This window comes from Gracilinanus agilis, chromosome X (genome assembly GCF_016433145.1).
Source record: "Gracilinanus agilis isolate LMUSP501 chromosome X, AgileGrace, whole genome shotgun sequence".
NCBI lineage: Eukaryota > Metazoa > Chordata > Mammalia > Didelphimorphia > Didelphidae > Gracilinanus > Gracilinanus agilis.
This window is the reverse complement of record NC_058136.1, coordinates 40,657,632-40,685,629: the sequence shown is the minus strand read 5'-3', so window position 1 is coordinate 40,685,629 and position 27,998 is coordinate 40,657,632. Positions and strand designations below refer to the sequence as shown.

The 27,998-nt window shown below is 37.8% G+C and overlaps 1 protein-coding gene across 1 annotated transcript in view; it reads right to left on the bottom strand.

Moving 5' to 3' along the window:
• Positions 1 to 27,998, bottom strand: part of LOC123253653 (connector enhancer of kinase suppressor of ras 2-like) — a 530,144-nt gene that overhangs the window by 364,491 nt on the left and 137,655 nt on the right. Inside the window, 1 exon segment of the mRNA XM_044682811.1 lies at positions 4,677 to 4,840. Coding sequence (XP_044538746.1) covers positions 4,677 to 4,840 — 164 coding nt within the window.

Here is a 27,998-nt window from a genome sequence, read left to right as displayed (position 1 = left end):
AGAGAGAGAGAGAGAGAGAGAGAGAGAGAGAGAAGAGAGAGAGACAAAAGAAGATAAAGAGGCTGTAATGAGCAATAGATTAATCAGGAAGCCTACAGTCTCCAAGTATGGTTATGGAGGGAGCCAAACCAGCTTAGAGTCAGCTCTTTCACCTGGGTGGAGGTGGCTGGGTGATGGGGCCTAGTAGTCAGACATTGATACATAAATGCATAAAATAAGGGAAATTAGAATGGTGAAGTATAGATCCTAATATGAGGGGGCAAATGTGATCTCATAGATGCCATTAAGACTTGATGGGAGGTGACCGTACCTCTGAAAGGATATATCTTTATATAAAAAAGGGACAATATAGGCATGGTGAGTGAGGTCAGAGTAGAATTGCATAATGTATGGAGAAGATAAACTTATATGAGAAAATCCAGGAATCAGACTTGGGCAACATGATGGGAAAGAATTTGAGTGATACTCAGTAGATTGAAATAAAGAGAAGAAAATTGCCATCGAGGTTTATTACAACCCGTCTGGACAGAAAAAGGAAATATATCAGAAAGAAGCCTGGCAGAGAGTCATGATATAGTAGTGATGAGAAACTTCAATTATCTAGACATATGCTAGTACTCTGTCTCTGGCAAAAGCAGAATATTTAATAATTTCTTAACTAGTCTAAATGATTATTTCATCCTTCAAAAGGTAGGGAACAAATGAAAATAAATATTCTGGATCTGATTCTTGCCAATAAAGAAGAACAAGTTATTAGTGTAGAAATAATAGAGAAGTAACCACTCCAGGTTGCACACAGTCTCACAGTCACCCTAGGATTGGAAGAACAAATTGAAAAGGGTTCAGAGAAAGGATAGATAGGACCCCATGGAGTAAAAAAAAAACAGCCCAAGACATATGAGAAGTTCATAAAAATGAAATTCTGAAGACAAAAAAAGAAGCAATTCTGATGAAGAAAACCAGAAGTTACTGAGTCAGTGATTTCTGAAGGATCATCTAACATGTTCTGTAGAATGAGAGAGAAAGGTAAATGTACTGAAATTCAAAGAAAGGAAGAGAAAGGCCAGAGATTAAGACTTGTCTTTGTTGAGGCCAAATTCTAGCAAAATTGAGAATGTTTTAGTAAAAGGGTGGTTATTAAACAATAAAAGAGGGAAATGATGATCTGTAAGAGAGATTCCATGGCTTCCTCAAGAACCGGAGGTGTAGTGGACAACAAACATTTGCATAGCATGGCAAAGCACTATAAATGTTATCTCATTTGGTTTCACAATAGAGGTAGGTACTATTATTATCACATTTTACAGAAGAAGAAACTAAGTCACCTTCAGTTAGGCTAAGAAAGGTCAAGAGACTTGCCCAGAGTACTCTCTGTGACAGGATTTGAACTTAAGTTTCCCTTACCCCAAGTACAATATTCTATTCGTTACTCTAAGAAGTGCCTGGTACACAGTTGGTGTTGAATATTTACTGATTCAATAATTGATAGTAGACTTGTTCTGCATGGCCTGATAAAAGTTAGCCCTAGGAATAATCAGGTAGAACCCACAAAGAAGTAAATTTATGTTTAACATAAAAAGAGCCTCCTACCAATTAGATTGATATAAAATTGGAAAGAACAATATTTCTTTTCTTATTCCTTCTATTCTTCTCATGCTCAGTAAGACCTGGATCCCTCCTGAAGACACAACTTCCAGGGCTACCCTTTCCAGCACTGGCAACACTTTGCCTCATACTCTCAGATTCACTGGTTGAAGTGAGACAGTTGAAATGCTCCTAAGCAAGTCATTACCACTTCTAGGCTCTTCTTTTATTGCTTTAACTGGGGTCTACTGACCTCCAGGAAACTCCCCTTCTTTCCTCAATGAGTTCACTGCCTAGCTCACAGATTTTCCTCTACAATTCTTACTGTCATACCAGGGGATTTCAACACACATAATGCCACTCCTTTTCAAACACCTTAACCTCATAGTTCCTCAACTTACTCATTTCCATGACCTCAGCTACACTTAGGGATGGCCATTCTTTGGTCTTTACAATCACCCACAAATGTACTACTTCTACTCTCATGAACTAGAAAATTCCTTTATCTGATCATAATCTATTGTAATTCCACCTCTGCCTCTCCCTTGAAACCCCTAAGTCAGAGATTCCCAAAGTGGATGCTACCGCCTCCTGGTGGGTGCTGCAGCGATCCAGAAAAGCGGTGATGGCCACAAGTGCATTTATCTTTCCTATTAATTGCTATTAAAATTTAAAAAAAATTCATTTCCAGGGGGATAAGTAATATTTTTTCTGGAAAGGGGGCGGTAGGCCAAAAAGTTTAGGAACCACTGGTCTAAGTCTTTTCTTCATTCTCACCACAACCTACAATGTCCCCAATCATCAGTTCTTTTCCAGACCATCAATCTCACTGGTCACATTCACTTCTTTTTTCCTAAGTCTCTGCAGTTTGGCTTCTGATCTCATCATGAAACTGCTCTCTCAAAAAGTTATCAGTGATCTGATCTCTTCATTGCCTTTTCTCAATCCTCATCCTTCTTGACTTCTCTCATGTCTTATATTGTTGATCACTCTCTTTTCCTTAATATTCTCTGTTTTCTAGGTTTTCAAAACACTGCACTCTCTGGGGGTTGGGCTTTCCTCCTACTGCTCTGACTACTCCTTAGCCTCTTTTATTGACCAAGCCTACTGAGAGTGGGTGTCCTCCAAGGCTCTGCCGTGGACCCTCTCCTTCTATGCTACTAAACTTGCTGATATCATAAGCTTTCATGGATTCAATTATCATCTCTATGAAGAGTATTCCCAGATTTATTCATCCAACTCAAACTTTTATCTTCATCTACAGTCTCTCATCTCCAACTGCCAATAGGACATCTCAAACTAGATGTCTCATAGACATCTTGAACTCAATGTGTCTAAAAGTCCCTGGATTTTTCTCCCTCCTAATCTCCATCTTGTGGTTTCCTACAGATCTCAGCCAAAATCCTACCTTCCATAAGAAGGCTTTCCTGGTTCCCTCTTAGCACAAATACCTGTCCCCCTGTTATTATCTCCAATTTATCATGTACATATCTTGCTTGTACAAATTTGTTTGCATGTTGCCTCCCTCATTAAATTGTGAGCTCCTGGCAGGGAGCAGGGGGACTTTATGTGAATCCCTAGCACTTAGCACACAAAAGGTGTTTAATATATCCTTGTTCATTTGACTTGACTTTGTGGGTTCCTCCTTACTGGAGATCTTTAATCAAAAGCTTTATAATCAGGCTCCAGTCTACTTTTCCATGCTTTCCCCCATGATTTATTTTGATGCTCTCTCTGGACCAGCCCAAGTGGTCTGCTTGCTTCTGCTTACCTCTACACAACATTCCATTTCCCATATTCATGCTTTGTCACAAGATTCATTCCCTTCTCACCTATGTGTCTAGGAATCCCTATCTTCTTTCAAAGCTCTACTCAAGTAGTATGCCCTCAGGAGGAAAATCCAGATTCTCTTCTCTCTCACTGCAATTTCAAGTGCCCCCTCAAAATTAATTTGTTCATATTTTCTATTTTACTGTCTACTGTTTGAATTTTACTGTATTTTCTGTATTTTTACTATATTTTACTGTATATCATTCCTGTCTTTACTTTCCCAGAACAGTGCCTGGCACATATTAGGCACAAAAATGCATTCTAAATAAACAAATGGTCTTTTCTTATATATGCTGCAAAGGAAATCTTGGATTACTCTGAGGTTGGAATACATAGCATCTGAACTACCTTCTAACTCCAAAATTTTGTGACTATGAAATCATTATAAATCCAAATTTAAAACACTTTGTTTAAATACTCCAGGTATTTAAGCCTATATTTGAAATGTTAAACAAGTATTTAAACACTTTTGGTTAAGTACTCAATTCATGAATGTCCTTTGGGTTCAAAAAAAGATGCTATTGACTTGGTATCTATCCCTAGGAGTGGAGCAGCTAGGTGGCACAGTGGAGGGAACACTGGGCGTGGAGTCAGGAAGACTCTGCTTCTTGAGTTCAAATCTGGCCTCAGTTATTTGCTAGCTGGATGACCCTGAGCAAGTCACTTAACTCTGTTTGCCTGAGTTTCATCATCTGTAAAATGAACCAGTGAAAGAAATGGTAAACCACTTCAGTCTTTGCCAAGAAAATTCCAAATGAGGTCACAGAGTCAGACATGGCTTACAAATGACTGAACAACGACAAAATCCCTAGGGGTAAAGATAGTCGCCTGGGATCTCACATCTAGTCTCAATAACTCCCTACTCATCTTTTGATTCATTTCAAGTTTTAGTAGAGGTGACAGCCTTTCTCACCTCCTCCTTCTGTAATCCTCTATTTTGATTTCACAGGGATTCCCAAGTTGATTTATGAAGACACTCTCAAAATCAATTGCTGCAAGGTAGCAGCTTTAGAGAGGTCATGCCTGAGTCCCTTTAAAAAAAACTCCTATAAAACAACCATACCCTCTGAGCAACAAGAGTCAGGGCCATTCCTATTCTGGCATGGCACTAAAAACATTATGAGTTAACAATACCATTTGTGAATCTGAATGGCAAAAATACCCTGAGTCTTGGCATAACAGACAGAAATGGAGTTCTTACTTTTCAGTGATTTTTAAGTAACTATCAAAACAAGAGACATAAGTAGGACAATTTTACTTACCAATATACTCAGTAAGTCAACTGCTTCTAAAATGATATCTTGGTGATCAGGGATGATCACTCCCAGATCCTCAAGTTCTTGGTTTGTTATGCGGAGGAGCTGTTCTCCGTTGACGTTCTCACTCTCAAAGTTGTCTAAGTAGAATTGGACACAGTCATCAAGACCTGGGAAATACATGGAAAGCCAGAGAAGAAAGTCAAAGAGAGTAAGGATTGGGAACCAAACTAGGAAAAACAGCCATTTACTGAACAAGCAGGAAAACAGTTTGTGCTGCTAAAACCAAGCTGCGAGCCTCTTCAACACTGATGTGGCATTTGCCCCTTATCCCAACACATTCAACATCCTCTGTTCTTTAGTTCAAAAGACTGGGGATGGGAAGAATTCCAAAATGGCCTCCACCAATGATTGAGAAATTAAATAGAGGTGAGATGATAGCAATTATTTTCACATTTGTGATTAATTGTGGAGAGGTCGGCTAGGCATTAGACAAATGTTTAGAAGTATAAAAATAATGATAAATAAAAACCTGCCTTCATCATACATATCCCATAGCTAAACTGCATCAGTCAAGCTAATAGACATCTTTCACCAGCAAACCCTAATAGTATGTTTGTGTTGTCACTTTGGTTCTAAATATAATGGATTGTTTTACTTAAGGACAGCATATGACAAACATAAAGAAATGAATGATTCGTGCTCCTCAAGGCTAACTATAATATGTTTTTCTAAAGGTCTGTGTTTTAAAGGCCCATTTTTAACATGCTAAGAGCCCATAACAATGACAGTTAAATAACAAATCCAGTAGGTTAGGAATGGAAAGTGTCAACAAAGGAATAATCTACTAGTCACTGATCACTTATGGAAATTAGCTATTTGATGGAAGTCCTACTACTTTGGTATTATTTTAAATGAACAGTTAACCTTATGACACTCAAAAAAGCTGTCTTCGAAGATATGATACATTTTATATCACTAACAATGGTAACAGATGAACGGTGGCAGATTAGCCATTGATAATTTATATCTTCCTTTGGATTTTTAGAAAAATTTTCTTGTGAATGTAGGTTTATTCAGATTTAAGATAAGTCTTGGAATTTAATTTGAAATTTTTCATTAATTTAGACTCCACCAATTTAGAATTTATAACTAATTCACACAGGTTGCTATTTACCTTTTCCAAAAGGTAAGAGAGTTTTCTAAATGAATGAATGGTGTTAAGATTTCATGAGCCAATATTTAAACTTGAATCATATATTTAGGGTTGGAAAGAAAGGAATATCAAGGTCATCAAGTACAATCCTCTCATTTTAGACAGAGAATCTGAGATCTAGAGAGCCCATGTGACTTGCCTACGGGTCACAGAGATAGGAAATAACAGAGGCAGGATTTGAAGCCAGGTTCAATTATCCGCAGAGCCAGCGTTCTAACTGCTACAAAGCCCTACCTCTCTCAAGTTAATATTTACAAGAATAACCTTTTCAAGAACTTATGAAGCACCCATTTTAATTCAACAATTTGATGCTAAATAAAAAACAATATATTCTTTTTTCCCCAGACCTGTTATTTTACTGATCAAAAGCAACTGAGTCTTGGAGACTTGCCTGGACACTTGAGAGGTTAAATAATTTGTCTGTGGTTATATAGATAGTATCCATCAGAGGAGGGATGTGAACCCAGGAGAAAACAGGCCTTCCTGTCTCCCAGGCCAACTCTTTAGCTGCTATGCTTCTCTTCACATGAAATTATAAGACCTGGCACATAGTAGGTACTTAAAAAATATTTCTTGACTGACTGACTCCATTCAAGTAGAAGAGGAAAATCCGGGGCCCTACTAAGCAGCACTTTTTTTCTTTATTTCTTCTTATTATTGTATGGACTTTAATTTTAATTCACACTAGCTTTTCTCCCAAATAGGCAGGCCAAAAGAAAGAGAAAAAGAAAAAAATATATTTATTAAGTGCTTACTACATTCCAGGCATAGTACTAAGTGATGAGGAGCTAGATACAAGCAAACAATTCAATCCCTGCTCTCAAGGAACAACCATTCAAATGGGGGAGAAGACAACAAATAGAGGGAAGCCAGAAAGGAGGGGAAGTACCAGACATTTGGAGACAGTGAGGAAATGCTGTGGAGGCCTGGAGCTGAGGCATATAAAAAATAAGAAGCTCATCTATCAGAGTCTACAGTGGTTCTGGGGATGGAGTTACATGTGAGGATGATGGTCAGGTTGGAGATGGATGGTTTGGAGATGAGTCAAAGCCCGTGAGGTTCTATCTCAAAAAAGTCACACTGGAAAAGAAACTCATGAAGGTCAAGAATTACGATCAGCTATCCTTTTGGGTTCCTGATTCAGAACTCCTTTTCCATTCCCTTCCCCCTTCTACAAATAAACAGCAATAACATTCAGAGGGTAGCAAGGTTAAAGGGTCCTACCTGTCAATTTTTGTCTGTCTGGCTCATTATTTCCCTTTTATAGGGGATATAAGTATGAATTGTGGTTTAAGGGAGCTCATGCCAGACTATTTGGAGAAAAGAAAGCAGACAGGAGATAGTGAACAATGTCAGCAGGGGACTCGGACACCTTGTTTGCTTGATTATGTCAATAAAAATGGGAATACAAATTTGCCAGCAATAATCTGCCTGGATAACTTACAGTATACTTCATAAATATTATGGTAATACCTAGGCAGAGGAAAAAAGTAATGATGGGAAAAATATTGCATGAAAGCTTGTTCTGTATGAAATGGAATGAGTCCTACTTTTGACACACAACAGTTTTTATACACTTCAACAGACTTTGCTCAGTGACTCCCCTTGAAATGCTGATGCCTTATCTAAGGCCATTTTAACCAGCCTCCCTCCACTTTTCATATATGTTTAGAGAACAAGTCCTAAAAGAGAGATCCACAAAGTAATTTGTTGAAACTAAATGTCCTGAACATTTCCTGTACCCCCCAGGTTCCAAAACTGTTTTTCAAACGACAGCAGATACCGACAGGAGAATATACTATATCACCAACCAAGCTGCAGGACTTGGGTTGTGCAGAAATTCAATAAAAGCATGCAAGAACTACATAGCACTGAATGCCTCAGCTATAGAGAAACCAAATATAATTTCTCTTTATCCTTTAACTTTAGAAGTCCTTTCATGGAAAGGAGGAGGGGAAAGGTGAAGAAAGAGCGAAGGAAAAATCGTAAGGAGAGTAAAAAAAGGAAGCATACTTCCCTTTAAGACAAAAATTACGGATTCAAACGTGACAAAGACTTGTGAACTTACTGGCCAATACCCAGAAGGTACCTCAAAGTAACAAAAATCCCTTGAATTTACAATCTTCACCTTCATTCTTAGATGTCACCTTTGAACTGTTAATGCTCTAATATTGAGCAAACTGCACTGAAAAAGGGATTCCTGGCTAGAAGCCTGAAAGCACTGTTAATCACACCTGGTCATTTCTTTAAGGAAACATATGAAGGCTGGGCAGACTAAATGGGAGTGATGAATCAAGCCCATTGCAAATATCCCCAGAGATGTTCAGCAGGGCTAAGAATTGATTAGAATTCAGTAGTCCATTAATCAGTATGTTCTTACAAAATTAGAGCATCAATTAAAGGCAGAAAACTCATTCTCATGAGCTGGTGCACCAACTTCCAGCTTTTTCTGCCATCTGTATTTTGAAAGATTTTCCAGCAGAAAGAGTTGTGATGTTCAAATGACTACCATATTGAAGTGTGATTGAACATGGAGTCATCGACCTGAACATATTAACTATATTGTTAATGTCTGCCATTTTCCAGCTGATTTCGATAGTACATGAATAGACACAGATGTCATTCTACTACATATCACTTGTTCTATCCAAACTCCCCTTATAGGTCTCTGTAAATTGAGGGAGCCCTTCTTCATTTGAATTTCATCAAACAAATGATTCTTAGCATTTGAACCAAGGGCATGATTCAGAATAGCTCAGAAAAACCTAAAGTTATGGAATCTGCTCATAGTATTAAAGGAAAAAAACTGCAAAATTCCAATATGGAGAGATTCAAGAACTTGCATTTTTTCATATGAAGCAGCTGACAAACCCTAACTTAGATTGGATGCTACCTAACAAAGGCAAGGTGATAAAAAGGAAATCCAAAATATTTTATTTGAAAATATAATATACTGTGAGAATGAACCAATCTAAGGAAAAACACAAGACTTACATCAGTCTTCCATACTAGAACAAAAATGTCTTCTGTCCAAATGATAAGTACTATTTGGGAGTGACTCTGAATTAGAGAAAAATGACTCTTAAAGTTCCCTTTTCAAAAATAACAGTAGAACATGGAACACAAAATAAGAAATAATCCAAACCACATTTATATTTGCCATTAGAACACATTATTTTTCTATAGTAGCCTATTTGCCTTTCTAATTTTGTATTAAGCTAATATTAAAATTAGTCTATATTCTGAACATATAGTAATTGACAGGGGCCCTACCTTGGTCTGCTTTTAAAAGCTTCCAAGGATAATCCATAAGATAGTCTATGCAGAAATAACTGAGAGTTGACTTATGTACAATATTAAATGTCACTGGTAGAAATTGAAGAAGATAAGACTCAGTGTTACTGCAAGTCTGATTTCTATAACTGCATCTGCTATAGTAGAGGGAACATTTTTACAAAAAAAAAAGGGTTGTGAAGCAAGGGATGAATTTACCAAATATGACTATGCACTGTCTAGCTGAAGTTACATAAAAACTCTCTGAAAGGAGATAGCAGCACCTCCCTCACCACTGTCTCCCAAATATACACCTGGTTTTGTCTTGGTTCTTAAAGAGGAGGGAAGTGGGGGCATCTGAATGCTTCCTATGCGCCTTCAGCATGTCAAATAACATGAATAGATGGATTTACCCTTCTCTCCTAGGCCCAGCTACATTTTAAAGGTTTATCTTGTTTTTAAAAGGATAAATGGAGAATGTATACTTCAAAATAAATAGTTGATGTTAGCCAAAGGATTTCAAAACAAAACAAAAAGCAATATTCGTTTGAAAAAAGAAACACCAAGTAATCTAGCCCCTCAACCAAACATAGGCATAATTTCCTAAGGTTAAGTTCCATTATACATTTTATAAGACTTGTGAAAATCAGGATACCTTCATCCACAGCACCAAGACAAACAGAGATCTGCAAAAAGCTGTCCCCTGGAGGGACAGCCATTTAGTGCTGGGCTGGGCAGCTTGATCATTTCGCACCCAGAAACTGAAAAGTGATCACTGTACACTTTTGTCTCACACGTAATCCTAGGAAGACTTCAGTATTTCCTCTGACCCCACAGTTATTAAGGGATGTCACTACAATAAAAATTTGTGAAAGGGAATAAGGAGGAACCTTAGAAATCACAGAAGAGGAAACAGAGACTTAGGTATTAAGAGATTTAACCCAAGTCACACAGGTAGTAAAAGGACCAGAACTCAAACCCTGATCTCCCTTTGGCCTTTTTTCACTACACCGGATCTGGGTCAATCATAACAACCTCCAGGAAAATGGGCTTATTTTCAGATTCCCTCCCTGGAGGTTCTAGGCCATTCCAGGAGAAAAGGATTCCTGGGAGAGCTCCATCCATCTGATCCATTCCTTTGGGGTTCTTCTATAACAGGAGCTAAATGAAATGTAGAGCCAAGACTATATAGATTAGTGTAATGAGAGTTCTCATCTTGTGTGGAGAAGGTATGTGAATCCTAGCTTTTACTAGTCATGTGACTTAATGTATGAAAGCCATTCAACTGTTTGGAGCCCCAGTATCTTCATCTCTAAAATGGTAATTCTACATGCAGTAGCTTATTTGGTATGTCTGAGACTTGAATGAGATGCAAAGTGATCTATATCTATATCCATATCTATATCCATATCCATATCTATATCTATATCTATATCTATATCTATATCTATATCTATATCTATATCTCCGTAGGTATGTTATCATTATTACTACAACTCCTCTTCCCTCCAGAGCAGCTCCAAGACTCCCCATGTGGGTGACATTGTGAAGGAGAAGATAGTCTTCGGAGTTTTCCCATTTCCCTCTCTGCAATTCTCTCTGGCTTCTTAGTACTACCATCCCTATCTCCTCCCCCCCCCCCAGCCCCAACCCAATGCTATCCTCCTGCTACCTTGTCTCCTCTCTCCTCAGTATCCCAAATTACCATACTATCTCCATCCCCACATCCATCCAAAGTTCTGCTTCCCCAGCAGGGAATTTCATCTAGGTAACAGGAAGAATAGCCATGGAAATGTGAGTGATTGATAAGCCTCATTGTACCCTACTCTCTGCAGTATTTGTATCTCTGCCAGAGCAGAGGAGGGAAGGCGGAGAAATCAAAAGAATGGGTACTAATTGGCAAAACTTCAAGAAGTGAAGAGATATTTGGAGGCAGAGGACCCTCTCATGGGCCCCTTCAAACCCATCACCAAGGTGCTCTCTTTGCTTTTTCTCTCTCAGGCCTGCTCAAGCCCCCAGAAATTACAAAGGTATCCCACGGTTAAGCTGGGAGGTGAGTGCCACAGCACTATTGGAAAAAACCACACACACAAAAGGGTATGGTGAATATTTGATCATTTTGCAGACATACTGCCAGCTCTGACATCTATGTTATCCCTGCCTGTGGTTACTAAAACAAATACTAATTTTATTCCAGTCTCCCAGGCAAAAAGCATACTGCTGAGAGCCTTTCAAACAGCATTTCATGCACTGATTCCTTTGTCAGAAACTAAATTCGTTGTAACTGATGAAAGAGTATTTCTTTGCTCTTACTATCTTCTCTAGCTCCTGTTCAATACCAGCTTCTCCAGGTCTGTGGCTGGCTGTCTCAGGCAGTTAGAACGCCATGCTAATGAGTGAGGCAAGAGGCCAGCCTGGCGTGAGTCAGCTGGCTTTGGGATGTTGGTATCCCCAGACTGGCCCTCCTAGACCTAGTCAAAAGGCACGGCTTCTGGTCCTGTAAGGAGGAGGTCCAGTTGAAAAAGGGCAGGTGGCTAAGGACAAATCTATGACTATTATTGGAAAAGCACCTCAAAACAGCAAGCCCTACTGGGGGACTGTAGAGGAGGGTAGTGGCTATTTGTGTTACACAAAGGACAGGATTATAATTGCACGAGATTGGCCCCACATTGATCAGTACAAACAAATGAATACCAATGAGGTATGAGGCAAATTCATTTTTAATAAAAGGCAAACTGCCTTGAAGGAAGTTTGGCACATAGAAGAAATAAAACTCAATATACAAAATATAGCCAGAAAGCATTTTCTGAACTTTTGTTTTAGACACAGAGTTAATTGTGAGGTTAATAAAACAGGGAGGGGGCTTAAAGATTGGCTTTCTATCTAAAAGGCATCCAAATTACCTTGATTTTTTTTCAGGTTTCCCTACTGGATTGGAATTTTTCAAACACTGAGATTCTCTCATTACAAGTTCATTACTGTGAACCAGTAAGGCCTTCCTTCTAATCATGTCTATCTTTTTGAGCCTCCCTTATTTTTCTTCTCTTAAAATAAGATCATTCCAGAATAGCCACATAGAAGATTTTTCCTCCAAAATCCTATGGCTATGTAACCAAGGCCAAATGAACTCTAGATAAAAGTATTTGTTCTATCTGATTCCCATAGGAACATTGGGACATGCCACACACAACATCTGAGCATTGACCACAAGGAAAACATAGTCAATTAGAGATACTATATTTGGCTTTCCTCTAAAATTCTCATGATTGAATGGATGCTACTTAGTATTTCCACTTACTAATTCATCTGTTCTACTATCTCAGCCTAAAAATTTTGAAAGAAAGTCACCTCCCCACCCAAAAAGAAATGGTGGCCTATGCTTTGCGACCACAATTACAGTCTCACGTTGGAGCCACCAAAAAGAAAGATAGTTAGAATAATTTGAAAGAAGACGGTCTTTTCTACACAAATTGTGTGTCAGTCACAGTAAATGAGATGACCAAGTAAAAAATAAAACTTCCCACTTCTCACTTTTATGGAAGTGTCCATGACTAGGTTTGTGGGAAGTTGCTGCCGGGGCATGCTAGAAACAATTCAAATTAGCTTGCCAGAGCTGAATGTTAAATTTCAAGTGGCAAAAGCTACAAAACAGGGATTTATTCAACTTAAGACTGTTATGAATACTTTTCTCCCCTAGAGAGCCAGTTAAACATTTACCAGCACAACATTTTTGAGAGAAGAATCTTTCATGAATTATTGTCACAGAGATGCTTAGCTTAATTTTACCCAGCCAGTGGGTTCTCACACATTTTTCTCTTCTTAAAAAACTAAAAAGTCTACTTAAGATTACAAGGTTAATAAAGGCATAGCATAAGTTTCTCAAAAACAGAGTGATATGCAAAATTAAATAAGCTTTTGTGTCAAGGGTGTCATTCTTAAAGGTTTTATCTCCAACCAAGCCTTCCACTGTTCCACAGGGGCTGGGATTAATGGTAGTAGTTTCCTGCACTCATTTGGAAAAGACTTGCTATAGGCCTAGGATGTAGAACAAAGTTGAACTCATTTTATTATCTTAAATTTTTCGTTTACAAAGTCTGTATGTGGTTTTATTTTTACATGTACATGATAACCCAAAAGACATTTGTAAATCTGGGGGTGAAATGTATACAGCAGCTAGATAAGATGATATAAATGTGGTAGACAGTAAACAGTAGGCAGTAAGGCAAGGACCACTTTCATTTTGTTTTGTGCGTGCCCTTTTTCTATAGCATAGTGCTTGGCGCATGGCAGGAATTTAATAAAAACCTTAGCTGAATTGAACTAAACTGAATTCCCAGAAACCATAGATTCTATGGCGATGTTCTATTACATAAAAGCAGTAAGGAAATACACTTTGGTTCAATTCAGCCAACATTTATTAAATACCTACAACTTTTATGGCACTGTGCTGGGAGATACAAAGATTTTGAAACAGACAGGCTGCCTTCAAGCAGCCTACATTCTACTGGCAAGGCATGACATATGTAGAGCTAAGTACAATACAATGTAGAGTCTGTGAGAGGAAAGACCAGGCCAAAGTCTTTGAGGAAAACTTGAAGAGTAAGAAAGCATTTTGAGAAGGATGGAGAGCGGAAGCAGACAAGGTTTCAAAAATCATTTCATGAAGCCAAGTGAATTATCTTTGAGCAAGGCACTTGAATGCATAAGGAAGGAATTGGACTTGATGACCTCTAAGCTCTCTACCAATCTCAGAGTCCATGAAAATAATCAACAGTAATAGGATGGCCTTCCGAGGGTAGCCATCTAGGAAGCCTGTGGATTCCTCTCTTTTGGTAGCTCTTTAATACCTGCCTCTCCACTGCATTTTTTCAGTGGGCTCCCACTGAGGGTTTAGATGCCAGTTATTCTAGACGACTAGTGAGCAAGTAGGTAAGAAAAATAAAAAAGTCAATGCGCTGTGAAATTCATTCTTAATATCCCTGCAGTGGCCTGGTACACTTCTATCACTGAGATTTTGGGACTATGTATTCTTTGCATAATAGAGGAATAAGTTGAAAATGTTTCAAAGAATAGTGTTTCCATTTTTCTAATATGAAGTTTGTACTGCCTAAGCAGTGGTACCGTTAGTTTTCATAAATAGCTTCTGTTTTTGTAATTACATGTCCATTTATGATTACATCTGCTATTTATTGTTATACTCATTAAATGGAGGGGTTAGTGGGAAAATATAGCATAATATTACCATTGAATTGTCTTGCTGTTTTGTTCCATTATATTTATTTAATATGTATGCAAAAGTGTATGTTGTGCTTACCGAACAGCCAAGATATACATAATGTGAGAATGGGCCTTCTGACAGTAGTAGAGAAAAGATATTTGCTTTCTCTAGGGATCTTCTATAGAAAAAAAAGGTAAGTTTGGAAGATCTTAGAATACAGTTGCAGCTATAATAGATGTCTGGGAAGTATAAATTAAATAAGAAATTTGGCAATGGCTAGTTGGTTGCCAGAAAGAGATATATTTTAAAAATCCACACAGAGGAATTCTATGTATGAAACACAATAAGCTTCTAGGGTTAAAACTGTCCCCTAGCAGATCATAAAAGCCACAATCTTTGGGGAAAATGCATTATTCAGGTTTAGGCTATACAAGGCAACTCTTTAGAGAATTAGGTATTTATGCTAAAGAGGAAAACTATCTAATTCCTTGATGGGATGGAAAAAAAATCAGAGCAATTTCAAAACATTTCAGAACTTGAGAAGGGAAAAAAGTTGGATCCCTGAAGGAGTTTGACTCAATATGCTCAACAGTAACTCTTGAAAAGCAGTTACGATAGGCTTTGACCTTCTAGACCACTTCACAAAATAAATATTATAGATTAGAAATTATTGATTGATAGTATGGTGCTGTTTAAATTAATTTAAAAAACAACAGATAAACAAAAACTACATGATTATTCAAAGAGATGCTGGAAAATATTTCGCAAAATTCAGCACTTATTTCTGTCAAAAAAACTAAACTAAAATCATAGCCATGGAAGAAACCTTCTTCTAGATGATCAAAATTACAAACTGAAACTAAGAACTAGAATTGTTTGCAAAGGACAAATGCTATAAGTTTGTATAGCATAAAGAGGAGTAAAGCAACAATACTCATTTTCCCTATCATGTCACAGTTCTAGATATACTAACTGTAGTAATAAGATTAGCAAGCAAAATAATGGTAAAACTCTAATAAGGAAGAGCAAAACTAACCCTATTTCTAGATGACATTATGAGGTACTTAGAAAACCCTAGGGAAATCAGTGAAGAAACTAATAGAAGGAATTAATAGCTATATTAAGGTAGCAGGATACAAAACAATCCCATAAAATCATCAGTATTTCTATGGAGTACAAACAAAAACCAGGAAGAGATAAGAGAAATTACAATAAGAATAATAACAAAATGCATAAATATCTGGGAGACAACATTTATATGAATATATATGTATAACAATTCAATTACAAATAGAAATAAAGGAAGATTTAAGTAAAATCATGTTCACTGTTCATGGTTGGATCATTCCAATATAACAAAAATGAAAATACTATCTAAAGTAATATAAATACTTAGTATTATAAGAGGCAGGATGGCACATAGCATATAGAAAGTCAGCATCAAAGCCAGTCAAAACCTGCCTCTGACAGGCCTAGAGACAGGAGGTCCTAGGTTCACACCCGGCCTCAGCCACTTCCCAGCTGTGTGACCCTGGGCAGGTCACTTGACCCCCATTGCCCACCCTTACCAATCTTCTACCTATGAGACAATACACTGAAGGTACAAGGGTTTAAAAAAAAACCTGCCTCTGACCCATATGAACAAGTCATTGCTCTAGGCAACTCTGTAAGATGACCCCGTAGTAGGTACAAACCTACATTTATAGGGTTAGTTTGTTCCCTTGAAAGTTCCCTGTGCCAATGAAATTACAGATCAAGTATCTAGGCTATTTAGTGCTGTACCAATAAGATCACTGAAGGAATCCTTTTTAAAGCTAGACAAAATAACAAGATCATTTGGAAGAACACAAGGTCTAGAATCCCAAGGAAAATGAGTAAGAATGAAGCTGGGCGTGGTAGCACATACATAAAACCCTTGCTACTGGGAAGGTTAATGTTAGTGGACTGCTTAAATAGAGTGAGATCTTGGGAGCGGGGTGGTTGGGAGTTTGTGTGTCCATTAGGCTGTCTAAAGAGGGGGCAAAATGACCCAAATCAGGAACAGTGCAGGGAGTAGTGGGACTAGGCCTATGAGCAGCAGCTGTACATCTGGCTTGAGTAACTTTGGGGGAACCCAGTAAGTAATATGCTCCTGGGAGCAGGAGATGAAAATTTTGTCCAAATATTTGGAATCAGTAGATCCTAATCTTAGTGCTACTATTGAATCTCACCCCAGCTAGGTGGCATGGTGGATAGAGTGCCATAAGACTCATCTTCTTAAGTTCAAATCTGGCCTTATACACTAGTTGTGTGACCTTGGGTATGTCATTTAACCCCTGTTTGCTTTAGTTTCCTTATCTGCAAAATGAGCAGGAGAAGAAAATGACACGAAGAATAAGATACAACTAAAAAAAAATGACTAGCTCCTTATTACTATCAGGATCAAATAAAAAGTCTTCTTTTTGGCATTTAAATCTCTTCATAATTTCACCCCTTCCTCCTTTTGCAATCTTCTTATATATACCTTATTTTCATGACACACTTTAGAAGCCAGCCACAATGGCTTGCTTGCTATTCTTTGAACATAACGCTTCCCTTCCCTTTACATTGGCTATCCCTCATAATCTATAATGCTCTCCTCACTTTCGCCTTAGTTTCCTTAACTGCCTTTAAAAGTTAGCACAAGTCCTTATTTCTGCAGGGGACGCTTTTCTTGTTTCCCCAGCTGCTGGAGCCTTACTTCCCTCCCTGAGATTACTTTCTATGTCTTGTACATACCTAGCTGTTTACATGCCATTTACCTCATCAGAACTTGAGCTCCTTGAGGGCAGAAGCTCTTTTGGTTTTGTACTTGACATGTTCCCAGTGTTCAGCACATTAAGTACTTGCTGAATGCTTGCTGATTGACTGAATTAAAGCAAGTAGCCTTTAATGCACTGATATTAAAGTCCTGAATTGGTCAAATCATGCTGGAAAGGAATCTAGAATTATACCTCGGAAGTCACTAAAGTGTGCATATTCTTGTGCATACTCAGTGAGACCCTTATTAGGCTTCTGCCCCAAAGACATCAAAGGCAGGAAAAGGACCCATATGTTCAAAAACACTTAAGATAGTACTTTTTTTTAGGATTTGTTTTTCTTTGTTTGTTTTGTTTTTTATATTTTTAAACCCTTAACTTCTGGTATTAGTTCCTTGGTGGAAGAGTGGTAAGGGTAGGCAATGGGGGTCAAGTGACTTGCCCAGGGTCACACAGCTGGGAAGTGTCTGAGGCCAGATTTGAACCCAGGACCTCCCGTCTCTAGGCCTGGCTCTCAATCCACTGAGCTACCCAGCTGCCCCAAGATAGTACTTTTTGTTGTAGCAAAGAGTTAAAAACAAGATGGTTGTGCATCATTTGGACACTGGATGAATAAATTATGGTAAATCATAGTAACGGGATACTACTGAACTATAAAAAAGGAAAGGATTTCAAAGAAATTTGGAAAGACTTTTATGAACTGCTATAGAATAAAGTGAGCAAAACAAGGAAATAATTCATTCAAGGACTACAACACTATACAGAAAAATGACTTTGAAAGACTTAAAATCTGATCAAGGTAATGACCAAATATGATTTTTACGTGAGATGAAACATGTGATGAAACACATCTAACCTCCTGAAGAGACATGATGGATAGAAGTAGACAATGAATCAGACTTTTGGGACATGACCAATATGGGAATTTGTTTTGCTTGACTCTGCTTATTTGTTATATGAGAGATTTTTTTTAATTTGGGAGGAGATTTTAGGAGAAGGGGATCATGGATAATGTTATCAAAAATGGAAAAGATAGAAAAGAAGGTCATTGAAGTGTTCCTTAAAAGTACACAGAAGAAAAAAGAATAAAGTTCAGAGAGAGAGAGAGAGAGAGAGAAAGAGAGAGAGAGAGAGAGAGATAATAAGGATAGATTTGAAACTAATGTGTCTGTTCTTTGTGTATGAATATATCCATGTTTGATGGTGCTTGTCACAGTTCAGAATAACAAAATTATATATATATATATGCATATATATAAAATATACATACATGTGTGAGTGTATATATATGCATATATATATAGTCAATCCATCTGTTGAAAGATTGATAGAGTTTATAAACAATATAGTATTCAGTTCCTGACTGATTTAAAGCTTGAAAATTTTTAGTTCTTCCTCTTCCTATAGAAAGAACTGAGAAGTCAGAACCTCCATCTCCTAGGAGTCTTTATAACATCCATGAAATGAAAGACCAGGGGCTTGTATAACTTCTTCCCATATATCTCACGATTTTTTCAACAACAGTAACAATAACAACAACAAAAACCTCAAGGAACTTGGAAAAACACTCTGGGCCTGAGTCTATCAATGTGGAAGACAGTAATTATTCACAGTATGGGGGTGAATTAGAGTAGTTACTTCCGTCAGTCTGCAGGGTGTTATTGAGGGCACTTGAGCAGCACTTTGTGTTTGAAACCAAGTGAGTTTTTGTTGACTTGAGCTTGCAATATGAAAGTGCCACTATAGACATTAGCTCTGTAATTAGCCACTTACACTACTGATTTCTCCCTCTGCCATCTGTCACTATGGAATATAGGCACTTTGCAAGAAAATTGTAGGGTGTGTTTGTCTGAAGTGGGTCACAGAGCATTAAGAAAGCCATCAGGATGCTCTCGATATACTATCTGACCAATCCCCAAAGTAACAAGACATGAAATGCTCCATTATCCCAGTTTCAATGACATAGTAGATAAGTTCATCTCAAGAGTTCTGTCAGTAGGATGTGCAGAAACATACATAGATTAGACTCCATAAAATTCTCATGATTCAGTCTACCTAAAAATTTAGATATCTTAAACTCCCTTATACCTTGGGGAAATCTATAATAGAATGGGGAGAGGAGGAAAGAAACAAAACCAAACCAAGCCTCTCCCCCTAAGTCATTCTGAATGCAGATGCCTAGCAAAAGCCCTTGATTTCTGTTGGTCAAGCCCAGTGATGGTGAACCTATGGTGCAGGTGCCAAAGATGGCACATAGAGTGCTCTCTGTGGGCACTCATCTACCTTCCACCTCCAGAGTTTGTTACTAGAAAGACAGAGGGACTGGGAGGAACTGCTCCCCTCCCCCTCTCCTCCATGCCTGATTTTTTCACATCACCCACTCCTCTGCCCAGCAGCCCAATGGGAGCACTTTCTCCCTCCCCTGTGTGGGGTAAGGGAGGGTGGGGCATACCCAGTATGTGGTTGGGGAGAGGGGTACAGCACTTGTTCTGAGGGGTGGGGTGGGGGCAGGGCCCAGCACCCCATCTATCTAAAAAGTTTGCCATCACTGTTCAAGCCTGTCAACCGCTTTGTTTTAGTATGTGTCAACTCCAACCCACAGGATTTAAAAACAAGATTACGAAAAGATAGCAAATACCATCATCCCGTTTTATCCAACAATCTTAGCCTTCTCTCTGACCAAGTTACCAAGGAGACAAATTGGAGTTTTGCCTCCTTTCATTTTTTCTGGCTATCCCTTAATGCTTAGACTATTCTCTCTCTTCTCTTGAGTCTCTTCACTTCCCCAACTTCCATTAAGATGCAGTTCTAGGGTCACCTTCTGCAGGAGGCTTTTCTCTATCTTCCCTGCAGTTAGTGCTTCCCCACAGATTACCTCTTATCTACTCAGCAAATACCATGTATGGACCTATTTAGACTATTTTCTCCATTAGAATGTAAGCACCTTGAGGGCAAGAACTGTTTTTCTTTGTATCCCAAATGCTTAGAAAAGTGCCTGGCACACAGTAGGTACTTCACAAATGCTTGTTGACCACCTAACTAAAGAATCTAGCTCATAGGCTAGAGACAGACATGGCCCCCTTTACCCTGGCAGCCTCTTAGAAGGGGGCCCCTATCCCCTACATATTTCTACAATGAACAAAAGACATTCTGTTCTCACTACTACTGTATACAACTTCCAGGCTCTAGCCAGACTGATGTCCACACTATTCCCTGAAAACACATTGCTCTTTCCCACCTCTTGCCCTTTGGAATTGGTCTTGTCCTCCCTTCTCCCTCATAATGCACTCCTCTAATGCTTTCCATGTAAATAAATCTTATTTGCCCTTTAAGAATTAGCTCATTTTCTACCTTCTCCATGAACCTTTAGGATACAATTCCAAAAGGATTTCTCTCTTCTCTGCAGTATAGCTCTTCACACATAGTAGGTACTTAATATTTGTTATATTCAATTTGTCAGACTGGATTTGCTTATTTTTATTTATTGCCTATAGCACTCAAATTAGATACCTCCTCATACTATTAATCAATAATTAATTCTGTTTTTATCAAGGTTTGTCTTCCTTCCCATACTACATTGTATAGTTCTCAAGAGCAAGGAGTTTAGTTTATACTTTCTTTATATTCCCACAGAGTTCCTTGTACAGAGGATGCTCAATAATTATTGATTGAGTGAATGGAGGACTCAAAATGTAAATGGCTGCCACAGGACCTGAATAACTGAAAAATGAAATAGTCGTCCCCTGAATAATGAAAAAGAGGGCCTAGACCTTTTTATTGCTTTGCAGCTTTTAAAAAATTTCTATCTTGACAATGGTTTTTTTGGAGCCAAGAAAATTTCTTCTGATCTAATCTAGGGTTTAAGACTCATCTTTGGTGAATGACTCTTCTGAACTGAGCACTATAAACCTTTCCAACGCCATGGTGGCAGGGTGGATTATGCCTTCCACCATTTATCTTTGTCAGTAGTGCACAAGCAGCAATTATTTTCCAGTAAATATTAGCCCACAACTTTTTAACATCGGAAAACACATAAGAATCTTAAAATAAAAATGCACCAAAGCAATGTTGAAACCTTTTAAATGTACAGTATCTCAGAAAGACAATAAACTAATAAGAAATTAGAAAGAAGCCATCCATTTCGAAATCTAGATTTTTCATTTTGTAAAACATGTTCCATTCAGCTGTCCGTGACCTCCATCATTAAACTGATGTGCAAAATTTAACCAGAAAATATGATCACCAACTTCTAGCATGAAGTGACAAGATTGAATATTTCTTCCAGCAACATTAACTGCTCTACAGGAAAAATCTCATTACAACTAACTCTAAGGACTGCCAAAGTCAAATTTTGTTCCATGACATTTTGCTTAAAATTGAGGAGGGGGGGGGAGGGTATTCTGAATATTTTGTTATACTGAGTTTTCGCTGTAGCAAGACTACCTGCAAACACCTCAAGAAATTACCTCTCCAAAGAAGCAATTTGTAGATTACAGAAAGCTCTAAGGCCTCCTGAGAGATTTCGTACAATTTGTCCTTCTCTCCTTGGAAAAAAAACAAACTAAAATGACTAAATGTGTTTTCTCAAATTGAATTTAAAAGGAGTACATTAAGTCCAAAACACAGTTCTTTTCTTCCTCCAAAGTTTCAGCAGGGTTTTCTAATGGAAGCATTGATGTATGTGTACTCTGGCTAGCTAGTGCCAGAAAAAGATTACTATACAACTGTTTTGCTACAATTAGTACTGCAACCTCACCAGAGTTAAACGTGTGAGTGTGACATTAGACTCTAGATCAAAGGGAAGATTATTCGTTAACCTTCACAAAAACCTTCTTCAAAAAGTAGACTGTCTCCTTTTGAGAAGTTAAGACCAGCTAGAAATGCCACATTCAACATTAAAGAACCTCTGTCTAGTTGGTTGTACTAAATATGCCTTGATGCCAGGTACAATCTATGATCGAAAAGCAAAATCCACTGTTTTTATGACTCATACTGTTCTGTAATAGCTCCCTGGGGCCAGGTTTGGAAGACATTTACTTAATGGTGCAAACAGCATGGCAACAGACAATGGAACAATACAGAAATTCTCTGTCTCATAATATGACAAGTAGTAAACAAAAAAGTTGGGATCATGGCTGGATGAGTCAGTGCATTAACCTTTCACCCTGGGAATGAATGCATGGTCCAGTTTCGGGGCTATGCAAATTGGGCCATATACTTAGTGTTTTAACAGCAAAGTATTTGGCTACTAGAAGGACTGACTTAGAGTATTATGGAAATCATTTTAGTTCCAAATGAATGTCTCACTAAAAGGTAGGACAGAGAAGCTCTTGTATATGTAGGCCACCCCTGCTCTAAGTTTTCTAGTTTATTGGAACTTTCTGGTTTTGATAACTTTCTTCCTAGTGGCCATCCTTCTCAGGTAATAATTTGAACCTTCACATCCATTGTCACTCCCCAAATACAAATACTTAACTTGTACAAATCCCTAAGAACATGGAGGGAAATATAGCCATCTTTATTTTTTTTCCTGTTCATATAGTGACTGGCATGGGAAAATATATGGTCCAACATTTCTGTGCCACCACTTCCTTTCTTCCCTCACAGAAGTCTCTGACAACTCCCGTTCTTCACCTTATTGCTTTTTGTCTTTCACAGGTCATTTAACTGTACCTCCAACACTCTGGCAATCCCTTCCTCACATATCTTCTTGCACCCACCTTCTCCTTCCCCTTTCTTTTCCAATGCTTAGCAGTTACATCAGGAAATCTCCTTTCCCTTCTGTCTCTTCATTCCATTTGCAGTCATAAAATAACCTAATCATAGCTGCTAAGCATGAATAGTGCTAGCCATAGACTTGCCTCAAATAAATCAATCAACAAGCATTTATTAGGTGTGAGGCCCTGAGGAAGCAAAGACCAAAACTTGTTCAAGGTCACACAGCTAGTCAGTGACAGATCTGGAACTAGAGTCAGGTCTTCTGACTCCCTATTCAGTAACCTTTTTTACTATGCCAAATTACACATAAAAAAGACCAAGGACCATCAGACTCAAAAGCCTGCAAAAGGGCCTGCAAAGTCCTCTTCAAAATGCCTACAAAAATCTCCATCCACCTCTTCTTGCTTTAATTATACCTGTGTTTTATGGAGGCAATTAAAAATATTCTCCTTTGATTTTTTTTTTGGTCTGGACTTAGGATTTCTTTTGTGTAGGGAATGCCTGCTATCAACATAGATAAACATTTGTTTCTGCATTTTATATTTTGATATAATTGTCTAGGAGCAATGAGATGTTAAGTGACTTTCCAGCAGCCACAAAGTAACAATGTGTCACAGGTATGACTTGATCCCCAATCCTGTAGACTTTGAAGCTGGCTCTCTAGCCACAACACCATTTTGAAACTCAATCATTTTTGTTTTAATTACTAATATTGCAATAATATCAGCTTCCTTGATATTTCATTGCTTACATACAATACTACAGTTCACTTAGGAACCTAATCATCACATATAACAATGTCTCAATGGAAAAATATGTCCCCAGTTCCAAAGAACTAACAAACAACCTTTTGGAATGCAACCCATTTATTAATAGAGGGCTTTCTGTAAATGAAAAGAATAGGGAAGAATTCTGATTTGGTCTTGCAACCAGGAAATGCCACACGTTATTTGTTATCTTTAACATTTTAGGTTCTGTGAAACTTCAAAAAGTTCTTTATGATGCCCTTTTCCTTTTTTCATTCTTCATTTTGTGAGAAAAAAATCAGGGAGGGAAAGGCTTCCACTTTTCTATAAAAGTCTTGCTTCAAGAAAAGGAACATGATGAACACATTTAGTGTTTATACTACAAAAGAGAAGAATGATATTTCCCCCCATTTAGCAGATGTTTGGGTCTATTTGGCTGTGTCTGTTGTGTAGACAAAATATCTGGGGGATTCACTGACATTTTCAGTTTTCATCTGGATGCTCTGACATCATTTAGCCTCTGCCTTGGTGGTGACCTTGAATTTAATAAGGAATGATGCTGTAAAGCAGAGTCTTTCAGTGCGTTTTTCAATGTGTTCACGCTTTGTTCATATTAAATCTCTGAAAAGGCAAGATAAATGATAATGTTTATGCAGAAGAAATCTTCCCAGGAGAGAAAAAATGACACTTGGCAACACAGACCAGATGCAAACAGTGTCAGAATGATAAGGGTAGCATGGTACTGCCAACTTGCATAGGCTGGGAATTCCTACTATGGGCCAATCTTTAAGCAGAAGATTATGTCAGAAAGAATATTTTACATTTCCAAAATGCCGTGTTATTCCTACTGCATTCAGAGCAGGATTATTGGGTTGAAACTCTTTTAAGAACTTGTAGCTTGAGAAGCCAATCTCATTGATTCAAAGTACTTAAAATTCTGATTCTTCCTTCTTAGCATTTCTAGGACATAAAACTTCATTTATAGAAACACCAAACAACAATATACACGTAATCAGTCAATATTTACCAAGTGCCTATTACGTGCCAAGTACTATGCCAGGTGTGGGGGACACGAGGCCTGTACATTTATTCTATCACAAGAAATTACACGTATAAATAAAAGTACCTAAAATAAATACAAAATGAATACAAGCTAGTTTTTGGAGTAAAGGACACTATAGTAGCTGAAAGCATTAGGAAAAGTTTTTATGTATAAGGGGGAGCTTGAGCTGATTCTTGAAGGAAGTAAGGAATTCTTCAAGGAAGAAAGGAGGAGGAAGTACATTGCAGGTACCCAGCACAGTCGATAGAGAGGCACAGAGATGGGAGATGAAGTATTTATTGGTAAGGATCAGGAAGATCAGTTTCACTATAGATTGGGGGAAAAGGATATTCCGTTACAATGAGGCTAGAAAAGTAGGTAGGGGCTGGGGCTTTTAAAAAACAACAGAGGCCTTTATATTCAGCCCCAGAAGTAACAGAAGCCAACAGAGTTTACTGAGTATAGAAGTAACATGGTCAGAAGTACATTTAAGGAAATTCACTTTGGTAAGTATGTGGAAGAGAAATTAGAGTGAGGAGAGACTTAGACAAAGAAACCAATGGGATAAATGCAAGAATCCCTTGAGAAAAGAAAGAAAAGGGCAAATTCGAGACATGCTGATCTGGCAAAAACAACAATATTTAGCAACTGATTAAATAGATGGGGTGGAGTAAGTGAGGGGCCAGGGGTAATGCTAAAGTTGAGAACCTGAGAGACTAGAAGAATGGTGATATCCTCAAGAGAAACATGGAAGTTCAGAAGAAGGGATGGTTAGAGAAGGGGGGGAAAGAAGAAATGTAATGAACTTGAACTGTCTCTGGGTTTTTCTGTTTGAAATACAAAAATAGTTCACTTAGAAATGGAGTTCAGGAGATTAACTGTGGATGGTTATATAGATCTGGAAGTCCTCTACAGAGATATGATCATTAAAATCATGAGAGCTGAGGAAGTCATCAAGATTTCAGAGAGAAAAGAACACGGTCCAGGACAGAGTGCTGTGCTAGGGTATACTCACTTTGGGCAATGTGATATAGATGATGGGCCAGCAGAGGAACCTGAGGGGTATTCAGCCAAGTTAAGGGGTAATCTCAAAGAAGGGAGAGTAGCCAGGAGGAAAGGGTGGTCAGTAGTGTCAAATGCTACAAAGAAGTCAAAAAGGATTATGACTGAGAAAATGCCATCAAATGTAGAAGACAGAACATATACTAAACAGAAGCACAAAGGGCAATCTGACAGTCTGTTCCTTACACCTGTGTGTCCTTGAGCAATCATTTATTTCACTTCTGTTGATCTCCATTTCCTTACCAGTAAAACAAGGGGGTTATACTAGATGACTTCTAAGGTCCCTTTCAAATACAAATCTATAAACCCAAGATCTAAATCTTGTGCACAGAGCTGTGATTTTGGTCCCAACTGTTAGCTTGTGCTTCACATGGCAGTGTGGCATACTGGAAAGGGCAATGGGTTAGGAATCATTCTAATCTCATCCACTTCTGGGTTTGAGCTAAATCATATGTTCCCTGCTCTTAACCTTTCCATCTATAAAATTGAGATGTCAAGTCCTCATACTACCTACCTTTCAGAGTTACTAAGGAGATCAAATAAGATAATATTCATGAAATCATGCAGAAAGACACAAAAGCATGGATCCATATGTACAAAAATTTGTATGGAAGCTCTTTTTTGTAGTGTCAAAGAACTAGAAAGTAGAATGCATATCAATTGGGCTGAACAAATTATGGTATATGCATGTAATAGAATCCTATTGTGTTATAATTAGATATTGTGCTATAAGAAATTATGAAATTGACAATTTCAGAGAAACCTGAGAAGGCCTGTATGAACTGATGCAAGGTAAAGTTTGGAAAACCAGAAGAACGATTTATACAATACCAGCAACAGTGTTATGATAAACAATTTTGAAAGATTTTAGAACTTGAATCAAATCCCAGAATTCACTGACAAAGACGTAACAGAGTCAACGTGCAGAATAATATATACATTTTTAGACATGGCCAATGTAATTAGTTGTTTTTTTTAATTGATTATGCATATTTGTTGCAAAGGGTCCTTTTCCCCCAGTTTGAGGGAGGGACAGAATAGAGAGAGAAGATAAATGCCTGTTAATTAAAAAAAGAATTAAATCTATTTTTTAAAAGCCAGAAAAGGGACAAAGAAAGAAGAGCTCAGGGTTTCTATGGTATTTTGTGCTACTGTGCTTGATTTAAAAGAATAAAGAAAAGGAAGGAGAAAAGGAAATATACTAAGAAAGAATCTAGGAAGAAAAGGGAGCAATTTACTTTTTTCATATCGTTTTACATCAGAAAATAAATATGAAATATATATAAAGGGATGGAATAAGCAGGCATTTCGTGAATCTTATTCTTATCTGAACTGAGAAAAGGAAGTTTGGAAACATATACACACAATATATAAATAGCTTAGTGTAGGGATACATTAAAAGCAACAAGGAAATGGGGGAATTGGGAAATGGAGGAAGGATTATTTAACAGAGAAGGCAGAATGGGCAGAGAATAGTCACATGCAAAGCAAATTTCTACTACAGAGAACAGATTATAAAATGAGGAATAAAACAGAAGGAAATGGTTAAAAATATATGAAAGCACCATATATATGCAAAGTATCATTCCAATCCAAGGCAATGATGCATTCATCTGGCTAACATATAACTATCATGCTTAGAACCTAACAGAAGAAAAGTCGAGATATGTTTTATGTTATAATGTTATACATTTGAACAAGGACTATAGCTTAAGGGCATCAGTATGGGCTATTGACTTCTAACAGCTTTGGTATTTCATATTTCTAACTGCAAAAGTGAGTAGTGACAAATAATGGTGGTGATTACATGAAATGAAGAGGAATTCTTTTCCCCCAGTAAAGTCTTAATCTCTCTTAATTACTAAAAAGAGAGATAACATGGCAGAGTATGCAGAAAGCTTGCTTCAGAGCCAGAAATGCCTGGACCCAAGTTCTACCGCTGACTCATAAATGCTATAGGACTTTGGACAAGTCACTTAACCTTTCAGATCTTTAGGCAACTCTAAGACTTGAAGTTGCAAAGAAGGTGCAGACCTCTCTTGGAAGAGGGATTTAATCCTATTAAAGAAATGACAGGTCCAGTCTTTATTCTTAATTACTAAAAACTTCAAGAAGTGCCACTGGATACCTTCCTATCCTCATAAAACCCTAAAAACATTTTCAGTGCCTTTTTTTCTACCACTGGCTTTTCTTTAACACATCAACTATTTTTCATTAACTTGAAATTGCTATGTAGGAAGTTAAACCTAAAGGATGTATAAAAAGTGACAGACCCA